Source organism: Sus scrofa, chromosome 2 (genome assembly GCF_054392235.1).
Source record: "Sus scrofa isolate SSC_HxYL_T2T_F1_AM1 chromosome 2, Sscrofa_HxYL_maternal_Yorkshire_Landrace_v2.0, whole genome shotgun sequence".
NCBI lineage: Eukaryota > Metazoa > Chordata > Mammalia > Artiodactyla > Suidae > Sus > Sus scrofa.
The window spans coordinates 28,305,001-28,330,252 of NC_139384.1; the positions used below are offsets into that span (position 1 = coordinate 28,305,001).

Sequence of the window (25,252 nt, forward strand, 5' to 3'; positions counted from 1 at the left end):
AGCAGTCTGATTTCAAAGGATTTGCTAAAGGTGCAACTGGAGGATGAGGCGGCATTGATCGGTTTGTACATTTTTCGATTTAAATAAAATTTCAAATGAGAAAAAAAAAAAAAAGTTTCAACGTGTATCCTGAATTTGAGTTCCAAAACTAGTCTGCCCAGGAATGGAAAAGCTTTTGCATAAAAATAATAAGAGCAAATATTTACTGAGAGTTTTCCTAGTTGAGATTCCCCTGAGTAGAGCTTGCGATAAGGACTTAGACCAGGCAGTTTAGTGGGAGGGGACACCAGGAAGCAGCAGCAAGGGGGTGTAGATGGAGGAAGGACAGGGGACAGAAGTCAGTACGTGGTGCATTTGGTGAACGCCATGAGCAGCTGAGGCTCAATCCTAGTGTGTGCCCTCTGGGACCGTGAAGACCACACCGCACCCTCTGGATCAGAGAATGGACTCCCATCCCACTGGTGAGCGTTAACCCTCTGAGCTTTCCAGGTCTTCCATTTTGGAAAAGTCCCTGAACAAGCAAAGCTGAGGGACTCGGCGATGCTGGAGGTGGGACCCGGCCGGAGGGTGTGGGAGGCTGCCAGCTATAGCCATGGCCCACATGCCACGAGGGCCAAGTGAGGAAGCTTCCGAAATGGCAGGTAGCTGACATTCCACAGTTAGAGTCTAGTCTCTTCCTCATTTTCAGAAGAAGAAACTGAGACACAGGAAAGCTCAAGTCGCTTATGAAAGGTCACAGAGCTAGGATGCAAACCTGCCTTATCCAACTCCTGAGTCAGAGCATTTAAACTCGTGAAAGTACTGCCTTCAACAGGACTCCAGAAAAGCCAAAAAGAAAAAAAAAAAAAAAAAAAAAAAAGCCACCATTTGGGGAGGGAGAAAGCAGAGATTTTATCTTCACACTCCCTTCTTTTTATGGAAACAGGGAGATAGCCAATCTGGCCATAGATTTAAAGAAAACTCTTTAAAATGTCTTCTAATGACTTAAGAAGACAGAACTACACAAATTCCCTGCTCCCAATACTCAAATATACTATACATTTAAAAGTACACATGCTGCTCATTATTCCAGCAGAAGCCCAATGATATTGAGACTACTGATGCCCTAAGCCACTGCTCTAGGAAGGCTGAGGACCAATTATTTAGTGTAATTCTTTACACTGCTTATGATTCTTCTGGGTGTGGATTTTTTTTTTTTTTTTTTTTTTTTTTTTGTCTTTTTGCCTTTTCTAGGGCCATACCTGTGGCATATGGAGGTTCCCAGGCTAGGGGTCTAATCAGAGCTGTAGACATTGGCCTATGCCACAGCCACAGCAACGCCAGATCCAAGCCGCATCTTCGACCTACACCACAGCTCATGGTAATACTGAATCCTTAACCCACTGAGCAAGGCCAGGGATCGAACCTGCAACCTCATGGTTCCTAGTCCGATTCGTTAACCACTGAGCCACGATGGGAACTCCAAGGCGTGGATTTTTTCTTTTAAAGAGGTCAGAAACATTGCTTTCTTGGAAACAAAGCAAAAATGTTTTGGGTAAAGTTATAGACAGATAACATTTAGAGAACGAAGCAGAGCTGATACAGCCATGTCTACTTAGTGTCAGAGTAAGTGAGAAATAAAATTCAGGACGAATCTATTAACAAGCCCCTCCATCCTGCTGGGAATGTGGGGTAATGATATGCATGTGATGTGCAGCCGTTTGCAGAACTAAGCAAACCCAGAGACCAGGACATTGAGAACCTGTCACGTTCCAAGTAAACGGTCTCCAGGGAGGCGAGGGGAAGCTTTTTACACAGACAATGACGGCGGCTAGCAGGACACAGTTCTCTCAGGAAACCTCTTCTGGCTCTATCTCACCAGAGTCACGCCCTGTGCTCGCTATCAATTTGATTTCATTGGAAGGTTCTGTGATTGACTTTGGAGCTTCTGAGCCATGATTGAGACCCAGTTGGTTGCTCTCATTCTCAGCCCTCAGGGAGAGTCCAAGTTTTCTCAAACTTGATGTCTCTTTTCTCAAAGAGATGGCAATGGGGCGGCTGACACACATCCTGTGGAGATGTTGTGCCTCGCTTGGTAATTACAATTAGGGAGTCACTATCCATACTCTTCCACTAGCGGGAGAAAAAGAAACAGAACCATCAGAAAATGCTTGAAAGTTCTAAGACATGCAAAGAGGAAAAGCTCTGAAGGTAATTGTTTCCACTATGTGGCACCAGGCAAGACATCACACACTCTCAGTCCCGAGGGCAAGTACCATTTGATAAAGCCCAGTCCAGACAGACAAAAGGTAATTTACAAGTTCCTGACCAGAGACTTTGAGAAATTAAAAGGATTCTGATCTGCAAAATCTCACCCATATCCAACATGTCTCGTGACCACTTTTCTTTTCTCCCAGTTTCCTTACACCACACAGTCGAGCACCCTCTTCCTGAAATTTCCTGGAACTCCTCGTTATGATCATTTGTTCAGAACACAGTCACTCCCTTCCCCCTATTGTGGGGAAGGAGACTTCCCGCCCGCTGATGTTGGCCTGGGCCACATGACTTGCTTTGGCCAGTAGGATACTAACAGGTATAACAGGTGCACAGGCCTTAAATTTGCCTGTGGGTTTTGGCATGATGACCTCGTTTCTCTGGTGATCTCACATGAGAACACACCCTGGGCTATTTTCTCCTCATTCCATACAGGCCCCAGGTCAAGCACAGGTGGGGCAGACCTGAACCCCTTCACAGCCCGGAACTAAGCCACAACCTAAAGCAGAACCACCCAGCTGAGCCCTGCCACCACCAGGGCTACTTGTAGCCACTACCAGATCCAGGTGCATTATTAGCCACTGGGTATTGGGTGGTCTGTCCCTGGTCAGCGTGTCTCTTTGTGCTTTTTTTCCCCTCTCATTCCTACTAATTCTAATTCACAAAAGCCCCAAAGAAAGGCAGCCCCCCTTCAGAGGAGAAGGGAAAGAAATACAGTTGAGCGAAATGAGACTCTTCATTAAAACACAGAGGGAAGAAAAAAGGCTGAAACTATTCATGTGTTGATAATTTTTGAATTGTCATGTCCATGATAATAACTACCATTTATTCGTTCTGTGACAGGCAGAACGTTAAACAGAACGTTAAAACAGTTATAAACCTGAACACATTTAATCCACACAGTATCCCAAAAAGTCCGAATAACTATCAACATTTGATGGAAAGAAAATTGATGCTTAGAGAGGTTATGTATCTTGTTAGAAGGTGCCAGACCTGGGATTAAAACTCAGGTTTAAGCAAATCCCAATAATTACTGAGCAACCTAGGAAGTGAACCAGTCTTAAAATGAAATACCATTCTTTAATGTAACAAATTGGCAAAGATTAGAAACACTCTAATACTGACTATTGGCAGGAGAAGGCATCTCACAAAATACAGGTGAAAATGTAAATTGGTGCTAACACTCTGGAAAGCAACCTGGCAATATTTATCAAGAACATGAGCATTTGCATACCCTTTGAACTGGTAATCCCACTTCTCTGATTATATTCTAAACAACTAATCGGCGATGAAGCCAAAGACTCATGTACAAGATGGTTCTTCAAGGCGTTGCTTATCACAGTGAAACACTGGAATCAACTGAAATGTGAAATGGTTGCGGCGTGGTTAAATAGTTGGTATTGCTACAGGATGGAACCATATGCAGCCATTAAATATCATATTTTCATGATGTGGGAATAAGTTTGTGCTACGGTCTGAAGGTTTGTGTCACTTCAAAATTCAAAAGTTGAAATCCTAATCCCCCAAGGTGAAGGTATTAGGAGGTGAGGGTCTTTGGGAGGTGATTAGGTCATGAGGGTGGAGCTCTCATGGATGGGATTAGTGCCTTTATAAAGAGGCCCCAAGAGAGCTCCCTTGCACCTTCCCGTATGTGAAGGCACGACAAAAAGATGCCATCTGTGAATCAGGAACTGTGTTCTTAGCAGACCGTCAGTCTGCAGGTATACTGACCTTGAATTTCCCAGCTTCCAGAGCTGTGAGAAAGAAATTTCTGTTATTTATAAGTCACCCTGGCTCAGGTATTTTGTTATAAGCAGCCCAAATAGGGATTAAGAGTTTGCAATGCACTCTAAACGGGAAAAAATGACATAAAATTGAATACATAATGGACACACACATATACATGTGTGTGGGGGTGTGTGTGTGTGTGTGTAAGATAATACAAAAGCGAGGAGTTCCCGTCGTGGCGCAGTGGTTAACGAATCCGACTAGGAACCATGAGGTTGCGGGTTCGGTCCCTGCCCTTGCTCAGTGGGTTAACGATCCCGCGTTGCTGTGAGCTGTGGTGTAGGTTGCAGAAACGGCTCGGATCCTGCGTTGCTGTGGCTCTGGCGTAGGCCGGTGGCTACAGCTCCGATTTGACCCCTAGTCTGGGAACCTCCATGTGCCGCGGGAGCGGCCCAAGAAATAGCAACAACAACAACAACAAAAAGACAGAAAAAAGACAAAAAAAAAAAAAAAAAGATAATACAAAAGCGAGTAATCACGCATTATTACTGCATGGTGATGATCATTTTCTGCTGGATTTTTTTTTCTATTTTCTAAAAACTTTGTATATTTCTCAAATTTCATAGAATAAGCAAATATTACTTTTGTTCCTAGGAAAACATACTTAAAATGATTATTTGGAAAAACCAGCAACTATTTTTCCTATGGAACATGAGGCTTTACCTGTTCACTGATGTATGTCCAGAGTAGCATCTGGTTCCTAGTATGTGCTCAGTAAATATTTGTTGAGTGATGGGAAGGTAAACCCTGCAGCGTATGCAAATCCAGTGTGGATGCCGAGGTTCTCTCTCAGTGCAGAAACAGCCTCCCCACAAACCTCAATCACTTTAACAGGTTCAGGTGTGGAGCCATGGAGAAGACTTCAGACAAGGACCACTTACCTCTCTCTCCATGCCGTCTGGGCTTTAGCGAAGAAGATGTGACTAGCTGGAGGTGACAAAATGTTAAGAGCAGTCAGTGAGTTAAGGATCTGGTGTTGTCATTGCTATGGCTCTAGTTACAGCTGTGGCATGGGTTCAATCCCTGGCCCAGGAACTTGTGCATGCTGTGCGTGTGGCCAATAAATAAATAAGTAAATACAATGTTAGGAGCAGGATTCATCTGGAGGCTTCTTCCCTCAGAGGTCTGGCACCTGAGTTCCCATTCATGGTGTCAACTGAAGCATCTACACACACACACACACACACACACTGTCTCCAACCAGCGTGGGCTCCCACAATGGATTCTACATGAGCAAGAAATGAACTTTTATTACACTAAATCACTAGCACTTTGGGATTTATTTCTGTCGCAGAGTCTACCTTATCCTAGACTAACGCAATGCTTTCCAAACACAGAGCTCTGTCATATTATGAGAGATACCTTCTGGTCTCTGTCAGCCTGGAGGTCAGGCTGAGGAAAGTCCTTCTGTTCCATCACAGGCGATCTGGAAAGCTGGCCTTCTGTTCAGTGTGGCATTCGAGACACACACAACTCAGACCAAGGGTGCCAGCCCTGCCGTGCCATTTACGGGCCATACGCGTGGCCTTGGATAAGTTACAGTGTCTTTTTGAGTCTGTTTCTTATCTGCAAAATAAGAACTATGATTACAACACTGTCCCAGGCTTGCTGTGAGAATTCAATGCGATAAGGTGTCTATTATGAGGCACTCGGCAGAGCATAAGCACTTAGTCAATGTTAGTTGTTGAATCTGTTCTATTTGTATCCAGTGTCCATATTTTTTTAAGTCACCATATCTAGAGAGGATCGAGCATCTTTTGGGTGTGATTTGGGCTGAGGGACAAAAGACAAAAGAAGGGTGTTGAACTCCTAAAGCCATAGATAAGAAGTGAGGAGAAGGACCTGCTCTTTTGACGTATTAAATACCTACTTACTCATACACCTCCTGGTTCCACAGGAGAACAGAGAAGGCAGATTTCATGCCGTGTCATAATTTGGAAACAAAAACAGATACTAAAACAGGAATGGGGATAGAAAATAGAAGCAGAAAGTAGCTCCAACAAATCTTACCAAGGGAAGCTTCCTGCAGACTTTGGCTGAGTGCTCAGCTCTCCAGCAGACTGTGCCAAAGGGCCTCGAGGGGGCTGCCTAATGCAGCTCTTCCCTGCCGGGTCACACCATTCCCAGGGGAGGGCTGCAAGGTGAACTGCTGGCCAAGGTGATTTGAGTGACTTGCGGGTACCCTGCCCAGCGCTGTGTCATGCAGGCTGGGTCACCCCGGTGGTCCAAGACATGGCTGCCAGGCCCAGAGGGGAAGAGAGAAAAAGAAAAAAAAAAAAAAAAGCCATGAAGAGAAGCATCCAATTTTTGTGTTCATTACCATCACTTAAATTCAGAGGAGAGAATGTCTAAAAAATTCTCTCTGGCTTGCACTTTTTAGGCCGTTTAATTTTTTATTGTTGAGCATGAACAATGAAACAGAGTGGTTTCCTGTTTCTCGGGGCCCCTGCTCCCCACTGCTGAGGAATTTGGATTTAAACTGCTGGAGAGGAGAGGAACATTTAAATTCTATAAATTAGCTTCACTAAAGATGCTTAAGCGCTTATGAAAACATTCCCGTTCTATACTCAGCTCTATAAAATCTTAAAGAAAAAAAATTCCCAAACTGCCACGGGAAGCTAAGCTGGCAGAGAACGATCCTCTCAGTGCAAACATGCCAACAGCTTTACAAATGAGGAATATGCAACCGGGATTAAGAGCCTGCAGATCATTTATCAGTGACGGAACAAAAAGATTCTTAGCCGCTGTACTCCCAACCTCGGAAACTCCCACAGGCTAAGTAGTGCTCGGAAGCAGTAGTCAGTATTAACTCATTTACACCCACATTAAGGCAGGGAACCCCACTGCACCCCATCTCGGGTACCCCAGACGAGTATTTCGGTGTAATACAAAGAGTGTGGCTTCAGGGAGACCTAGGTGTATATCCTGGTTTAGCTACTAATCAGCTAATGACCTTGGAGAGTGGACTTGATCATTCACAGGCTCGGTTTTCTTCTCTGAAAACAGAACAGTCACAACCAATTCCCTCGATAGCTCCACTACTGGACAAACAGAATAAAGAAAGCAAAACTACAGAGGCATTCCGTCGTGTGGACATTCAAATAAAAGTGTTGGGACACCCATCATGAAAAAGAGAGTGTGCCAAAGAAAGAAAGAAAATGAGAAACTCTGGTTCGTTTCCCCTGTTATCTCCTTCCCATATTTTTTTCCGACTACACCTGAGCCTTCTCTTGCTCTAGGGAGAAGAGGTCATTGCCAAAATCGGAGACTGAAGAAATTAATTTTGGCTTGTGATTCTGAACGTGTTGGTTTAAGAATAAATTTTGACTCTCGACTTTATAGAAACTACCCCTTAAGTATTTACTTTAAAATCTGTGCGTTCCCCGTCCCACAGCCCCCGACCCCCTAAACAGACCGTTCTTATTACTCTCTTAATCTCAAGACAGCAGCCCGGGAGGACAAACACTGGTGTTCTCTGGCTATGAGCCCTAGACCCTGCTTCCTAGCTTAGCTTCTTCGGTCATCAGATACCAGACCCCTAGAAAGAGGGGGTGAGCTGACATGGAAGCCCTGTTCACTAAAACTTATTAAGACATCCTAAGTGTTTCTACCTAGTTTACATTTTTTTGTCCATTCATATCAGATAGTCCACCCAATGGATGAGCATCACCTCTGAAGCTATACCCTGAGCAGCACTTAGAGATTAGAATTTCCAAGGATGGAGTTCCTATCATGGCTCAGCAGTTAACAAACCCAACTAGCATCCATGAGGATGTGGGTTCCATCCCTGGCCTCGCACAGTGGGTTAAGGATCCAGTGTTGCCCTGAGCTGTGGTGTAGGTCACAGATGAAGCTCAGATCCCGAGTTGCTGTGGCTGCGGCATGGGCCGGCGGCTACAGCTCCGATTCCACCCCCAGCCTTGGAACTTCCATGTGCCACAGGTGTGGCCCTAAAAAAACAAAAAGACAAAAAAAAAAAAAAAGAATTTCCAAGGATGAATACTTTATTTAATGACCATCACTACTACCCACAGCTATCACTATTTGCACAGTTTTACCTTTACTATGACACACGTATTTTCACTACAGTCTCAGTGGACAATGGCCTAGCAGAGAGGGATTCTCAATTCCAATGTGTATTTTGTGATGGGCTAGCCCAGCACTTTGCAGTAGAACTTTCTGGGATGATGTAAGTCTTCTCTACCTGTGTTGTCCAGAAAAGTAACTACTAGCCACATATGGCAATAGCATTTGACAGGTGCCTTGTAAATTAAGGAACTGAATTTTAAATTGTATTTTAGGTAACTTAGATTTAAATATAATTGTCATGTGGGGCTCTTTGTCATCTTATTGGCTAGCATAGGGCTTGATACTACCCACTTAGGACTTGTGCTGCCCAGTGGAAATAGCGTGTGAGCCACATATTTAAATTTTTCTAGTAGCCACACTAAAAGAAAAAAAGAAAAGAAAAAGCAATGAAATTAATTTCAAGAATTCATTTTTAATTATTGACTATTCAAAATATTATTTCGACATATAGTCAATGAAATTGTTAATTAGATATTTACACTCTTTTTTCACACTAAGTCGTCAAAATGTTTATAATTACAACATATCTCGATTTGGACTAGCCATATGTCAAGTGTTCAACAGCCACATATGACCAATGGCCTCCGTACTGGACAATATGATACAGATATTAGAGACTCTGAGGCTTGCTTTTCTATCTGTTTACAGGCAAGTTTACAGCAATTATAATCAAAAACATTCTTGTGTTTAACTAGGGATGTCAAAGAATTTTCAACACAAAGTGTTAAACACAAACACCAAACTTGCTATATTTATTTTTACCAAAGTATACATAGCAGTGCAAAATACTTGGTGTTTCCTTTCCTTTCTAAAGATGTTTCTTGTTCTTTTACTTTGAGTTTAATTAACTAATTTCACTGACATGTCAATATTTACTGCTAATTATACAGGAACAATTCTACCACTTGAAGAAAGGCATTGGTATTGTGTATCATAGAATTTATAAGCTCAGTGCCTGGTAATTTCCATATCAATAATTTCCATTAGCGTAATGGAACACAATAGAAGCTGCTCCAGAAATAACAATGTGTAATAAAAAAAGCAATCATAGAGAATCATTTGGCAGCAAAGTAGATAACCAATAAGCCAATGACCTAATCAATAGGTATTAGATACATTAAATGCAGAAGATAATTCAGAAGAATCCATTAGCAGAAATTCTAACAAATAAATTACATAAAAATAATCAATGCATCTAGCTGACAATGTAACTGATAACAGTGGATCCGGAAGCAATTTCAAAGATTTGCATTGCTCACATTTGCATACCTTTTCAAGTTGTACATTGCAAGCTACACCTCCTCCCCCATCTTAAGCCCCTTCCTTAATCTTTTTTCTAAATTAGCTTGTTGTTTTACTATGTGGTAATGAAAAATGGATAAAGGCAGTCATATGGGTTTTCTGTCTCTCTAGAACACATCTTGATGAAACATACTCAATATCTGCTACTGGCTTTGGAGGCAAAAGCTATGACAGAAGAGTCTTTGCTTCTGAAGGCAGAGGCAAAGAAAGAGGGAACTTGGGAGGGAGTAGCACTGGGGGGGGTGAACTAGGGAGACTAGTTATAAAGATGGATGGATGGATGGATGCATGGATGGATGGATGGATGGATGGGTGGATGCCCTTTAAAGTGGGACAGGAACATCCTTTTGTTATGACTGTCCAGAATGTCGGCCTGCCTCCTGACTGGAAAAAGGGAAGCAAAAGACACTTCCTGTGGCCTTCTACTCTATCAGATTGATCAGCATAATTTTTTCCGCTTTACAACCGTTTATTTAGTTTGATTTTGTACACCTGAAAAGCATTTACACATTGCAAAGTTAGCTGACTGGGAGAAGACGAGATACTGATAGAACTATTATGTATTATGTAACTGGTGTAATGCTTTCATTTTGATTTACTTAGGGAAGCAAGTAGGAGTGGGCTATAAGCCATAGTCACTCATGGAACTTGCTCCCAGGACAAGGCACAGAACCCTTGTCTTATCTCCCTTCACTTATCTCCCTTCACTCTTCGAGGTGTGGCTGGAAAGGAAGCAGAGGCTGCCATTTAGTGAACACCTACTACATATCAGGCACCATGCTTAGCACAGGTAAGTAATCTCTAACTTTATTGACTATTTTTCCCCCACAAAGTCATTGTTAGTGATGAGAAAAGTGCATCATTTTGGAAGGCAGCTATGCTCACCACTATACACCAACACTGCACAAAGTGCATCATTTTGAACACAAAGAGGAGAAAATGCTCTGCCCATCCCTGTAGAAAAATCCTAGAATCCCATGATTCTAAAAGAAAATATCAGCAGAGCCCTTTGATGCTCTTTGTACATAACAACGAAGTTAAGCCGGGGATGGTAAGATGGGGCTGTTATTTGCCCCTCTTAATGCCAAGGCAATAGTAGTGGCACTGGGCACCAGGATTAAGCCACTTAAAGTGAGATCAATAAAATCTAGAAACATCATCCTTTCAAATAGTCTTAGGTGTCAAGAGATAAAATTTGAATACTTCTTTGGGATGATCACTGGAAAAGAGAAAGAGCCTTTTAGTGATGCATGTAAAAGTAAGCCACACAACCACTGCTTTAAGAAAAACTATGAAATAATTATTAATATAAAAGTGATGATGCTGAAGGATAAAAATTTTAAAAACCTGATTCATGCAAATATAAAATGAACACATGTCAAGATTTTGACTCATTCACTAATTAATGAACCAGTGAGATGATACAATGGGTTCAAGGGAGAATTTAAAAATCAGACACATAGGATTTCCCATTGTGGCTCAGTGGAAAGGAGTCTGACTCGTATCCATGAGGATGCAGATTCAATCCCTGGCCTTGCTCAGTGGGTTAAGGATCTGGCGTTGCGGTGAACTGCAGTGTAGATCACAGATGCGGCTCAGATCCTGCGTTGCTGTGGCTGTGGTGTAGGCCAGCAGCTACAGCTCTGATTTGACCCCTAGCCTGGGAACCTCCATATGTCGTGAATGCAGCCCTAAAAAGATGAGGGGAAAAAAAAAAAGCAGATACACAGACATACAGACTGATATAAATGTGATTGATAGATGGATGCAAAACTGGCCTGACAGAGGATGCAACTTTCAAAATCCATGTACATGCTGTGGTAGGCAGAATTCCGAGCTGCCTGCCCCCTGGTGTGTACATCATGTATAATCCCCTCCCCCAGACTATGGGCAAAGCTGTGACTATGATGGATTTCTTCTCACGGTCAGGTTACGCTCGATGACAAAGGTGAAGTGTGGGGATTTTACAGGTGTAATTAAATCGCTGAGACTCTGAATTAACCAAAAAGGAGATTAGCTGAGTGGGTCTAACCTAATAAGATGAACCCTTAAAGCATACTGGACCATTCCTGAAGGAAGAGATTTAAGCAGGAAAGGCCAGCAATGGCCTCTGAAAAGCAAGCTGCCAACTAGGGGAGGACCACGTGACGGGGGATGGCAGGCAGCCTCTGGAATCTGAGAACCAAGAGCCAGCAAGAAAGAGGAACCTCATAATCGCAAGATGAATTCTTCCATCCACCAGACACCCTGGAAGAGGAACCCAAAGCCCCAGATGAGACCAAGTCAGCACCTGGATATCAGTCTGCCAAGACCCTGGGCAGAAGACCCAGCTAACATGTGCCCGGATCTCTGACCCATAGAAAATACCAGATAATGAATTTACATTACTATAAGTTGTTTAACTTGTCGTAGTTTGTTAAGGAGCACCAGAAACCTCTTAGGCAGGTCCACAGAAAAGAATGTTTTGCATTGGTACTGATTAGCTACCACTTATGAAGCTGTAAAGCAGCTCAAGGCAGTGAAAGGTACAGAGACCCCACAGAATCAAATAACCTGGAAGATAACACCTCGATTTGTATTGAAAGTATCCAGTAATCCATTTGGTCCCTACTGTGAGAAATGTTTCATTTGGCAAAATGCCTGTTTCACAGGCAATATTGCTTAATTTTGTTTTTTATTTAAAGGAAACCTTCCCCCCCCCAAAAAAGATTTAGACTGCACTTTAATTTGTTTTTCTGGGCATATGAGGGGATGAGGGGTGGCTTGCTATTGGGAATTACAGAATGGAGACCCCAGAAGGCTGCAGAAAGCACCGGTCACCGCTGAGAAAATGGAACTGGGAAAAACCCAACTTGGACCGTGAGGCTGATGCTCGAGATTAAGTAAAAGTCAAGGCTGCCTCCATCCAGTCATGCATTTATTCCCTCAATGAACAAACCCAGTGCCTCCCGGGTTCCAGACAGAGGTACAGAAGTGAACAAACACCAGCAAGTCCCCAGTCTCACAGGATTTACATCCCGAAGGAGGAGCAATAACCCATATTTGGAGATCAATGATGAAAAGTTTCAGAATTTGAGAACTATACTGATATTTGACCTTTGTGCTCAGCCATGAAGAAACTTCTGGGGTTAAAGGTTGAGATCATACCTCTGTGGAAAGTGTTTTGAGAAAATTTAGTCCTCAGGCATTCTGGTAAGAGGCAGATCCAAGTAGAGAAAATGAGGATAATGATGATGCCGGGCTCTTAGACGGAGGTGAGGTTAGATGCATAGGCGCCTACTCTGATGTGGTCCAGCTTCCCAAGTAAATATAGACTAAATAAGGAATTGTCCTCTGGTGGGGATCAGCCCTTGTCTGCCATGTGGAGGTTGCCCTGGATGAAGCCCTAGAGGTTGCCCTGGACTCTGGATGAAGAAATATAGAAAATACAATAATAAATTAAGGTTAAATTGCTACATTTAATTCTGTGGTTAGTGATAATGACAGCTAATACATACAAGCACTTACTATCATTGTTCTAAGTACTTCACGTACAATAACTTATTTAAGACTTACCATCAACCAATGAGGTAGAAACTATTATCATTCCCATGTGACAGATGAGGCAACTGAGGCAGCGAATGGTTAAGTGATTTCTCCAAAGTCCCACAACTAGTGAGAGTGAGAGCTATGATTCACACCCAGACAGTCTGGCACCAGAATTCTAGCTCTTAACCCTCACTGAGCACCATCTTTGTAATAAGGGTTCCTTCAGACATGGGCAGAAACAGTTCTGAAGTCTGCTCTGCCTTGTAATTTACTTCTATTACTCAAACGCTTCAGTATTCTCAATAGCCATAGTCCATCTTCAGCCGCTCTATAGGAAATAAAGGGATTTTTATATCTTCTTCTGGTCTCAGTGTGGGCGCCTGCTGATTGTACAATAAGTAAAACTAGCAGTTATTTTTACCATTCTGGCAAATCTGTCACCTATTAAAAAAAAATGCCTCTTTCCTCATTTCTGAACTACATTTCTCCTTTCTCTTTGAAGAAATGCAGTTCTCCTCTGGGAGTTCTGCCTTAGAAATCTATACTGCTCATCTCCCCGCTAGGATTCAACTCCCCAGCACAAGCTCTGTGACTGCGAATCCCTGCAGCTGCCAGCAAACAATAAGTAATACAAAGGAGAACTGAGGGTTTCGAGTTTCCTGTTTACAGCCTCCATGCAACGGGGATCTCTCCGAGAGACGTGTAAGGCCGGCAACAAATTAACAAGGGTTTAGTTATTTTACAAGGGGGAACAATGGTTCCTCTGATCACTTTTGATTCATTCCATCTCTGGTTTCCATGGAGCATCATAAAAGGATCTATGTGTGTCAAGACGGGAGAAAGAGAAGTGGCCTGCGGCGCCCAGGGGAAGAAGCATCCACCTCCTGAGGCTCCTGCGAGAGAGGGTATCTCTGACACTTAGTACCCAGTTCCGGTCGTGGGCTGCTCTGTCTAGGGAAATGGCAATCCGATCCGGTATCACAGCCCTCATTCCAGCAGTCTTATTATTCTCTTCTCAGGCGATCTCTGCCCGTGGGTTCTAGTCCCTTTTTAGGAACTTGCCTCCACCTTTCCCCTTTTTTCTTCCCTTTTTATTGCCACGAGTTGAAAAGCTGTGTAGGAAATTACACTTGCCTGCTGAACTGCCTCTTAAAGGAAACTGTTGAATTTTCCAGAGATAACCCGGGAAGTTAGGGGTACCCTGTGGCAAACATCCGAGGTTTTGGGGGCCACACGGAGTGCGTTCCCCTTCCTTTGGACAACTTCACCAGCCCTTTCCCTTCTCAATCACGTGATTCTAGAAAATTTAGACCGCAGGCGGTGGGAGAAGAGCATGTGATTTAGGCCTAAGCCAATCTATTTCCTTGGCTGCCCATGTGGTTCACTGATAATCATGTGCGGATGAGATCCAGATAGAGAGGCAATGAGGCTGCCACTCTCTCCTTGCTGGACTTGGATGAGAGGGTAAGACTGGATACTCTGCAACCATCTTCCTACCTATGAGGAATGTGCGTCTACGGTACTGCCGAGCTGGGAAGAGAACAAGACGCTGGATCCTGAGGAGAGAGCAGGAGCCCCAGAATCATTTTATTTCTGAAGCAAATCCTGTTACCAGACACAGGATTACATGATTCAGTAAATTTTGTCCGGCTCCTACAGTCTTGGGTTGGATTTTGTTGCTTGCAACGGAAAGAGTTGTCTATTTTCCACTAGGGGACATGGAAAGGAAACTCCAAGAATAAGAGCTGCCCAGGCCAGGGGTGGGCAGATCACAGCCCTTCAGCCAAGAAAGTAAGTTTTACCTGAGGGTATTTGTCCCTTCACATTTATCATGAAAAGGCAGAACCTGCAAAATATGTTTTTAGAGCTATTAACTTTTCCATTCCCTTCCACCTAACACTGACTTTTTTAGGGGAGGAAAATCTATTTTTAGGCAGGAAATAATATTTCCAATTTATTATTCAAGTAATTGTTAGGCCTGCCTTAATGTGAACACAGACATGGGTTGAACTCCTCAAAAAGTCACTTTTTTTTTTTTTTTTTTTTTTTGGTCACTACACCTTTTAAGTGCTTACATTACCATCTCCATTATACTATCTTTTTAGCTAAGAGATGGTATATGAAGACATTTGGCCAGGGACCCAGAATCACCAGAATCCTGCCGTGGCCTACCAACCCCATATCTCTGCAGTGCCCTCTGCAGGCAGTAAGAAGCACTTTATTTTCAGAGAACTTGGGTCCAAAACCTTAAGGCAAATTCAAGTAAGAAAAGATGGACCTCATGTTTTTTTTCTCCTTATTGTTCAATTCCAATTCTCAGATATAACCAGCTTGGATATCTAGTTCCATATTCTCTGGCACTGGTTGATGTGTGTTACATCAGGTTTTTATTATTGTTGCTGTGGTTTAGTTTTGATTTTTGGTTTGTTTGTTTCTTTCTTTCCTTTTTTTTTTTTTCAGCCAGCCTGAAAAGGCATGCAGAAGTTCTTGGGCCAGGGATCGAACTCATGCCACAGCAGAGACCTAAGCCATAGCAGTGACAATGTTGGGTCTTTAACTGCTATGCCACCAAGGAACCCTTGACTTTTGATATTTGATAGACACCAAGAAAAGAAAATAGGACACTGTGTCACCATTGTCCAGGATATTTTCCCAGTGGTTGCCCAAGCCCTGTGTTGACAAAATTCAACTGAGTAAATTTTAAAGATCATATTGGCTTTATTCAGCCATTCTGGAATCAGGCAGCACCCAATTTAGCAGCTGGAAAGGAGCTCCAAAGTGTTGTACAAGGCAAAGGATTTTTTTATAGACCAAAGTGAGCGGAAACAGGGAAGTTATGCTGGACACTTACTGACTGGTTAAAGCAGGGTTACTTTCCTTATGTGGAGCAAAAGGAAGTCTTGGAGCAGCCCTGATTGGTTGACCTTGGCCTTCCTTTTCCAGGAGAGCTAATCCTCAGAACTTAGTTTTGGTTTGCTGATGCAGGGCTTAGCATGAGTGACTCCATCTTGGGCCTCATTTGGCTACTTTAGAACCTGTCAGGCTGAGTCAAGAATTCTGAATCTGCTTCCAGGTGGGAGGATGAATGAGTGTCCAAGAAGAAAGAAAATGAAGGGGTGGGGAAAGGGGACTGGAGGACTGCCCTGCCATTCTGGCCACAAGGAAGAGAGAGAGAAAGAGACTATACCTATGGTACATGTGCTACAACCTGATTTGTTAAAATATCACCTTTAGAAAATGTGAGCCAAAAGTGTCTTGGAACCAATCAGATCGATATTCACCTCAGAAGAGAACAAGGCAGGAAGTGAAAAGAGAATTTCTGAAAGCTTGTTCTTAATAGTTACCATTATCATTTTAGTTAGGATAATGCTGGCTACAATAGCGGGTCATCTCCAGAATTTCAGCAGCCTAACATAATACAAGTTAATTTCGTCTTCATATAATAAGTTAAAGTGGACACTTCTCACTGACAGACTGCTTTCCTAGACGTGGTGATTTAAGAACCCATGTTCTTTCCATCTTAAGACTCCATTTTAAGGCAATAGTTTTCAACTTTCAACTGCACTTTGTAATTACTTAATGAGCTTTAAAAATGCTAATACATGAGCCTCACCCCAGGAGACTCGATTCACTGGTTTAAAAGACAGCTTGGCCATCAAGATGTTTAAAATACCCCTTGGAGAAATATAAACTGTAACCAGTATTTCGCTGAGGCGTTGCTCTGGGGCAGTGGTTTCCAGGGCATGGTCCCCAGGCTGGCAGCATCAGCAGCATTTGGGATGTGTAAGACTTGCAAATATTCAGATCCCAACCAGATCTGCTAAGTAAGACCTCTAAGGATGGGGCCCAGTAATATGTCTCTTAACTGCCTTCTGATGCATATTCAAGTCTGAGAATCACTACCCTAGAGCCCCAAAGTTCCCTGCATCCAGGCAGAAGGGAAGAGAATGCACCTGAAGGAACATGCCTGCTGCTTACCTACCTCACAGTCTCTTGGCAAGATCTAGTTCCATGGGCCCATCCTGAGGCAATGGGACCCTAACTGAGGAGCCTGTGTCTGCCACAGTCATACACTCTGGATTTGTTGACACTGACCCTGAATTCCACACCAATTCAGGATTGAAGGAAAATGAAAACACTTTTAAGTTCTAGGTGGAACACAGATGGTCAGAGCTCCTGGGTCCTAGGAGTTGTGAGACGAAACGTTTAAACTTGTAGGAAGGCACATGCAAAGTATTTACGCTGATGTAGAATGGAATGGGTTCATTTCGATAGAAAAATTAACACATAAAAATTGCACAAATTTGTGAGCACATTTACACCATGCGTTGTAATAGTGATTTTTTCATCCAAGTGACAAGATCCCTTGAGTTCTCATTCTGTCTGGAGCTCTCTGTGATTCACCCTTTCTCCATCTCCTTTCCCCTAACAGCTCAATAGCAGCTCTGAGGCAGAGACGGAAAATTGTGCATCTGTAGGGCCAAGGTTATTTCAGAAGGCAATCCAGAAAGAATATCCCAACCCCGGACTCCACTGTGCTATGACAGAGAGACCAGAGACCTTAAAGTGACACTTTGGGGTTCATGTCCTGGCTTTGCCACTTCTTCCCTGTGTGGCCTTGGGTGGGACACTTAACCTCTCTGGGCCTCAGTTTCCTCTTCTCTGAAAGACATAAAGCGTCCTGGCTTATAGAATTTTTGGAACAACCATATGAAATAACACAGGTAAAGGTAGTTTAAGAATATTAACTGTTTTAATCCCCATTTTGGCTGCTTTATAATGTCAGGCCATTCTTACCCCTGACAAGCCACATGCAGGAGAAACAGTTAAGATGCTTTGAGACTGTCTGAGGGTGGCGAAGTTCAGCCCATTCTTATTAAAGCTATTTACAGTGAGAAGCCATTCAGGTCAGGCCTGCCTTTCCAGTCGGCCTCATTGGCAAGGCGGTGGGCCCTGGGCTCTGTCTCTTATGTGTTCCTTGTGGTTTCTATCTGCTTTGGCTTTGGTGGTATGTTTCATTCAGACTAGATGCCAAGAGGATGATATGGCCCAGGGAGCTAAGAACAGACTGGACATCTGAGTACTTTGTGCTTGTCTGTACCACTTCAAACACTGACTCAGTTAGCCAGTGGTTGAGAGAAAAAAGAACACATCACCTACTTAAGGGCAGAGGCAACTCTGGCCTTCTGAACACTTGAAATATATACCAGCCTCTTGAAAACTAAAGGCTGATTTGGGCTCCATGATTCTTTAGAGTCTGAGTGGCCAGGGGGTGTTTAGGGAGGGCCTGGCACCAGGCAACTACTAGCACTTACAATTTAGGGCATCCATAATAAAATGGATAGATTCTAGATGTTTTAAGTCCCGGATCTCAGAGGCAGTTCAGAGCTTATAACAATACAATGACAACTGTCATAAACTCATGTATGTATAGTATTTTCCAATTTATAGACCATTTCATACACTGTAGGAGAGCTGATTCTATCCATCTCCTGGGAGCACATAAGTATCACACTTACATGTCTTTGTTGGCGCGGAATACAGACTCACTCAAGGTACCAGTTGCGTGTGTGAGTCAGATGTCATCACTGCACCTTTCTAAGTAATACAGCCCAGCATCCAAGTGGTGTCTTTCCTCCCTAATCTTGCCTGAAGCTAAGGCTTGGCAATCAGTTCTGGCTGCCATGTTTACAACATGGTCGGGATGGTGTGAGCTCTACAGAATTCACAGGAAAGGTAATCCACATTCCTTCTCTTGCAGCTGCCCTTAAATTTACAAGGACACATTTCTTCCTGGAGTCTCTGGATATTGGACTAAGATTGTCACGTGTCATTAACACAGTTCAATTCTGCAACTGCACTGATTGGAAAACTTGATTCAACTGAGAACTTGTTTTTGGCAATTGCATCTGCATCATCCCAAAATATATCAGAGCTGCCATTGACAGATGGTCTGAGATGGGCCTAGGGAAGCTGTTGACAGATATCTTGAGATGGATCTTATTACATTGACGTATCTGAAGAATGTCCCGTGGGAAATGTCTTCACAGGCCTGGAGGCTGACAGAACAAGATGGAAGCCCTTCAAAAGAATTGCCAATAAAGAGACTGAAAATGGGCACCACCTTCCAGAGGCAATTTGGCAATATGTATTGAACCTTAAAATATTTATATCCTTTAACCCTGTATTCGTCTTCCCAAATTTTAGCTGCAAGTGCTGCTGAGATGTGTGTGCAAAGATTTATGTATAGAGACTTCCACTACAGCATTAGACAGAAAAATCTGCTTATCCAAACAATTTAACTCCTCCCCCTTCCATAGCAGAAATATCTCTGTAGGCTTAAAATCAGGGATATAACACTAACTCCCGAATTTCACCAATTTAGCAGATTTTTTTTTTAAATCTACTGACTATTCTTTAAGAACATCTACTTTAAATGTAACTCAATCCACTGGAAAGAGGGAATAAGGGATTCAAAAACAGTGAGTGAGTGAAAAATCTCTTAAGAATTGGGAAGCAGCAACAGTAGTAAAAATATTTCTGAGATGGATGCAAATATGAAATTGAAGATGACAGTACAACACGAGAGGCTGTGGCTAAGGCACTGACTTGATGTCCATAATGACAATGACCTCAAAGGAAATGTAGGAGGGTATAAGAATTTGGTATTTAAAAATCAAAGTCATAATTGATTCAGAAAACAAATCTACCACCTTCTAAAAACAATGCCAAACCTACAGTTTTGTTTTAATGAGGCCTGCCTCACACAATTCACATCAAAATATTACTTTCATCATGAGAATTATTTTTGTTCTTCCACGAAATAGTCTAAGAAATGTGCTGTGAAATTACTTGCCAAGGTCAAGAAAACTCATAATCTTGATAACGGGAGGGGAAAAAAGAATAACTGTGTCTCTGTCTAGAGTAGTTGTTCTCAGCTGGTGCTGGGGGCGGGGGGCTGGGATTTTGCCCCTTGGGAACATTTGGCCCTATCTGGAGATATTGTCAGTTGTCACAACTTGGGGGTTGGCTGCTGAAACTGAAGCACTTATGCCTTGAACCGAGCCAAGACCCAGATTGGGACCTGAACCCAATGTTTTTATTTTTTATTTTTTTGGTCTTTTTGCCATTTCTTGGGCCGCTCCAGCGGCATATGGAGGTTCCCAGGCCAGGGGTCAAATCGGGGCTGTAGCCAACAGCCTACGCCAGAGCCACAGCAACGTGGGATCCAAGCAGCGTCTGCAACCTACACCACAGCTCACGGCAACGCCGGATCGTCAACCCACTGAGCAAGGGCAGGGACCGAACCCGCAACCTCATGGTTCCTAGTCGGATTCGTTAACCACTGCGCCATGACGGGAACTCCCCCAATGTTTTAAAATTAGACTCACTCACCTGGTGTCTGGACTTACTGAGGTTCAGGTTCTTTATGCCTCTGAGCAGAAGGAATTTAGCAAGGGACAAAGTGATAGGGAAGAAATAGATTTATTAAGATAGGACACCTCTGAGAGATGCAAGCAGGCAGGTGAGGAGGCTCTGTCCCGAGGATTAGGTGGGCTACAGTTTTATCATCCAAGGGGAGTGGGGGAAGGGGAAAGACCATCTCTTCCTCTTTTTTTAAGTAGTAGCTCCTCCTTGGAATCCAGTAAGAGAGTATCTGACCCTATAAGGTCAAACTAGGACTATCACGGTGCTTATTTAAATTAGTAGAAGGGTGATCCTTAAACTCCTGCCCTTGGTCTGAACCTGAATGCAGGCTTCAGCCCATCCCCCACCCAATGACCTGAGGCATATCTCATGCCTCCACTAGTCAAGCCGGCCTGGTTCTGATGGCTTTCTTGAGCAATTATTAACTTAGAGTGGTCTCACAAAGTTCCCTAGGTTTCCCTCTCTAACTATGGTCCCTTATTGAGACTTCTACAACTACCTGTGTAACTATCCTTCTCCTTCCCTGTCACTGCTGGCATCTGGTGGGTAGAGACCAGAAATGCTGCTGAACACCCTACAGCGCACAAGACAGTCTCCTACAAAGAACTGTCTAGCCCAAGATATCAGGAGGGCCAAGGTTGAGAAACCCTTGTCTAGACAGAGACAAAATGATCTGGAAAGAAATGACCAAATGCAGAACCCCTGCTGTTCCATGCTGTTCCTACTGGGGGTGGGGAGAGGGGAGGGGTGATGCTAGGAAAGACTCCCAACTCCTGAGAGCTGAGTCCTTAGTTGCATCCTTCATTAGCACTAAACCAAAAAATTGAAATTAATAAAATCTTGATTGTACTGGAATTTGTATAGGCAAACTCCTCAGTTTTCCAAGTTTTTTTTTTCCCCCTATATAAGGAAAAAGGAATAAAATACATGAAAGAAGAAGCTTATTCAAGGAACTTCAAAAACCTGTCCTAGGGTCAAGCACAAATTGTATCCAATCTCCTGTTTTGTTTTCTAGACAATGGGAGTTGGGGTCCAGAATGTCCAGCCTGACCCTAAAGTGTCAGAGAAACATTAAATCACATTCAAAGTAAACTATGCTTCTTAGGGCAGGAAACTCGACTCATACCTTTCAGTAAGATTTCAACATCCAGGGTTGATGTGAAAAAGGATTTTCTGGGTAAATTCGAGATAACCTGGAATCTCCCATTCCCGGGGTATTTTGACAAATTGGAATTTTCCTGTAGTTTCCATTCCTCAAGATGTTCTTGACATTGGCAAGATTTACAGGAAGGGCTACTGACAGCATTACAAATTCGCATCTACACTTTCCTTTCTACAATTTATGTCTGTAATGGAATGTATCAAAATAAGCCTGTGACATTTCTTTGTAAGGAAGACAAACAGGTCAACCACTTTATTTTCTAAAATCTAAATAAAACAAAGAAAATATTCACTAGGCTGAGAAGAATCAACTGGCCTTCAGAATAGCAACAGGAGGAGGTAAAAATTTAGTTCTGATTTGCCACATTTTCCAGGGGGGCAGCTTTATGTGCCTGTGATCGTTTTGAGGAGTTTGGAAAGTACAATCTAAACACTTGTCTTGCTGGGAACAAAGCACACTGAAGTGTACGGTTTTGCCTGAATCTACCTAATCTCATTCTGACAGGTTCCCATACAAGCTGGGAACAGCCAGGATGAACTCTTTTCCAACATTATTGCTAATTGGCAGCAGCAAGACAGCATGTGAGTTTGAGTGTGTGAAAGATGGGAGAAAACAAAAACAAAGCCAAACTCTAAAATTCCAATCAGCCTTAATTAGTGGAGAAAAACCAACTGCTTAAGAAGGCACACCTACTGAGATAGTCAGAACCAGATGGCTACAAACTATTTCTAAGACCATCACTTACCTTCTCTGGCTTTTGGGTATTCCACCCTTATGAATAAGGTGTGAAAAATTATTGTCCTCTGCTCCTACTAGATGTAGCAATGATTAATTTAGAAAATGCAGAAATATCCTTAATAGATTGGGTCTAACAGGTCATCCTCCCTGTACCTGAATATATAAAATATTTGATGTTATTATGACAGACATTTAACATAGCCAAGGTCAAAAGCCTGTTAATCAGAATTTACCTACAGGATATCAGATCAGTCACAGTTTTTGTTTGTTTGTTTGTTTTGGTATCACAATGTGGAGTAGTGAAAACATCATCATTAGCTTTGGTTCTCTGCAGATCTGGGTTTAAAATCTTCCTCCATGGCTTTCTAGCCCTATGAACATTAAAAAAAAAAAAAAATCAATGCGCTTCTCTGAGACCTGGATTCCTCATTGGTAAAATGGTTTATAGTGATTGCTACATAGTATGTGGTGAGGATGGAAGTAGGCAATACACAGAAAGCAAATAGCTGGAACTCAGTATGTAGGAGGCCAATTCTCTGGTTCTCCAACACACAACACAACACAACAGATGCCACTCAGCTGATAGTTGTCCTTACTGTGGAGTGTTTAATTTAAATACATTTTTAAGGAAAAGAGTTAAAGCTTTAGAAACTGAACCATAGAGAGGATTTACATGGAACAAAGACAACTTTTGTAGCAACTTCTGGGGTGAACTTATGACAGGTATGACTCATTGTCCTTTGTTTTCTGCACATAGAGTTATGACTAATGAGACTGGAGGTTCTTAATGATAACCTTAAACTGTTGCAGAATCCTTAGTCACTCTGGAAAAGGGGTGTTGTGTTCCTAGGTATGGGTTAGGACTCTTTGGCTGCAAATAATGTAAACTTCCCCAAGCTCATTTGGATCTGGATATAGGTGAGTGTGTATGGGGACGGGGGGAGGTGGATATCAAGGGGACTTATGGAGTGTCTGTCTCTCCATATACCTATCTTACTTGTACTTTCCCAAATATCAGCTTTATTTTCACATTCCAAATGGCAGAAGAACAGTTGCCTAATCATTCTGGAGATTTTGTGTTACAGGCCCAAGCACATGAAGAAACTGATGCAATCAGATGGTGTTTCCATTCCAAATTCCTAGGGAAGAGAAGCTGATCAGTCCAGTTGGGGGTCCACCGTCCATACCTCAGCTCCAATCATCTATGGCCAGGGACTCAGGAGCCCATTGTACAGACATGGATGTCGAGGCTCACTCCTGCCTACCTGAGGATGGGGATAAAAGAGGAGATCTCAAAGGGCAGAAGAAGAGGAGTGTCATGGCCTGGAGTTACCAAAGGTGTCATTCTACTTTACATTCCTTTACAGGGGAGAAAGGAAATTAATATATTTTAGAATAATTTTCAGTAACCAGTGTCACCACCTAAAAAGTTTTCTGCATATCCCATGGCTAAGACAAAATTCAATCTAGTTAGCTAAACATATTTTGCCCTGCATCCTAATTTTAGCAGAAACAGATGGTTGCCTACCTAACAGCTTATTCCCCTTCCTTCTTCACTGGCAGGATCCCACACATATTTGGGTGTCCATCCCTCCCTCATATCAGTCCTAGAAAGGTCACCTTATCCTTGTGTTTAGAAGTAAATTAGTCTAATGGTTGTATTGTGATTGATCCCTTTTGGTTTAGACATGGGCATATGACACAATTATGACCAATAAAACATGATGAGGAATCTTTGCCTTCTACAAGGATATTTTTCTCATTGATAGAAAGAAACTCACAGGAACACTTCCTATTCTAACATTTAAGTATCTGGGTGCGATGCTTGGAACTGTTGCAGCCATATTACGACCATGAGGGGACCTAGTATGAGGATAAGAGAACTGAAATATGCAAAGAATTGGCCCTTTGATGACCCATTTGAGCTACTGAGTTAACCCAACTGGGACTGCTTTACCTCTGGGATTCTTGTTTAATTAATTAATTTTGTATGGCTGCACCCGTGGCATATGGAGTTTCCTGGACCAGGGGTAGAATCCGAACTGCAGCTGCAACCCATGCTGGATCTATAACCCACTGCACCACAGTGGAAACTTCCTCTATTTATTTATTTAAAAATTTTATGTATAATTGACCTATAAATTATATTGATATCAGGCAGGCAACATAATGATTTGATAGTTGTATATATTGCCAAATGGTCAAAATAAGTCTATTTAACATCTGCCACCATATACAGTTTAAATTTTGTTTTCTTGTAATGAGAGCTTTTAAGGTCTACTCTCTTATTGACTTTCAAATATGTAATTTAGTTTTATTAACTGTAGTTACCATCTTGTACATTACACCCTAGATTCTTGTTACTTGATGAAAGAAATATTAAGTCAGCTGGGTTGATTTTTAATTTTTTGTTACTTGCATCCCCATACATCTTAATTGATATACCTCCTAATTAATATATATCACAAAGCCACAAAAAGGCATGCTTTGATAAAAGCTGAATTTAGAAACTAGAGAATAATTCTGAAAATGCTCAGGAGAAGGTGTCCCTTAGGCCATACTGGTATAGAGAGCTAAGAGATCATGAAACATTTCTCATGTCCCAGAGCCTCATCAAGACACAGAATTTTGCAAGCAGACCAACATTATTTCTTTAACATTATAGAAAGCAACTGAAAGAAATTATTTGTTTAGAGTAGCTTTTTTATGCTTCAAAGTCCTTGCTCCTTTAGACGTGGAGTTGGACAAGTTTAAAGTAGTTTCATTGTGCGTTCTGCTTGCTCAAGTTTGATAGGCCGTGTTTGCATGACAGGTCTGTCCCTGCAGTGAGTGTTGGGGATGCTTTGATGTGGGTTGCATTTGGACAGCCTAATACTTGGGGAAAAATGTGCTGAAATTGAACAAGATTGCTTTTTGCCCAGCTGTTCTCTAAAGGCTCAGACATTTTTAGCACTGAGCAAAGAA

The 25,252-nt window shown here is 42.5% G+C and overlaps 1 protein-coding gene and 1 long non-coding RNA gene across 2 annotated transcripts in view; one reads left to right on the forward strand and one right to left on the reverse strand.

Moving 5' to 3' along the window:
- Positions 1 to 22,441, reverse strand: part of LDLRAD3 (low density lipoprotein receptor class A domain containing 3) — a 297,605-nt gene extending 275,164 nt beyond the window's left edge. The window contains exons 1-4 of the mRNA XM_085011433.1: positions 22,296 to 22,441; positions 6,052 to 6,277; positions 5,404 to 5,607; positions 4,923 to 4,968 (exon numbers count right to left, since the gene is read on the reverse strand). Coding sequence (XP_084867559.1) covers positions 4,923 to 4,968; positions 5,404 to 5,457 — 100 coding nt within the window. The 5' untranslated portion in view covers positions 5,458 to 5,607; positions 6,052 to 6,277; positions 22,296 to 22,441. The remainder of the gene's footprint in view (positions 1 to 4,922; positions 4,969 to 5,403; positions 5,608 to 6,051; positions 6,278 to 22,295) is intronic.
- Positions 13,523 to 21,837, forward strand: LOC146405291 (uncharacterized). The gene is made up of 2 exons (XR_014837075.1): positions 13,523 to 14,751; positions 18,722 to 21,837. It is a non-coding gene; the product is annotated as an uncharacterized LOC146405291 (long non-coding RNA).
- Positions 22,442 to 25,252: the final 2,811 nt, after the last annotated feature.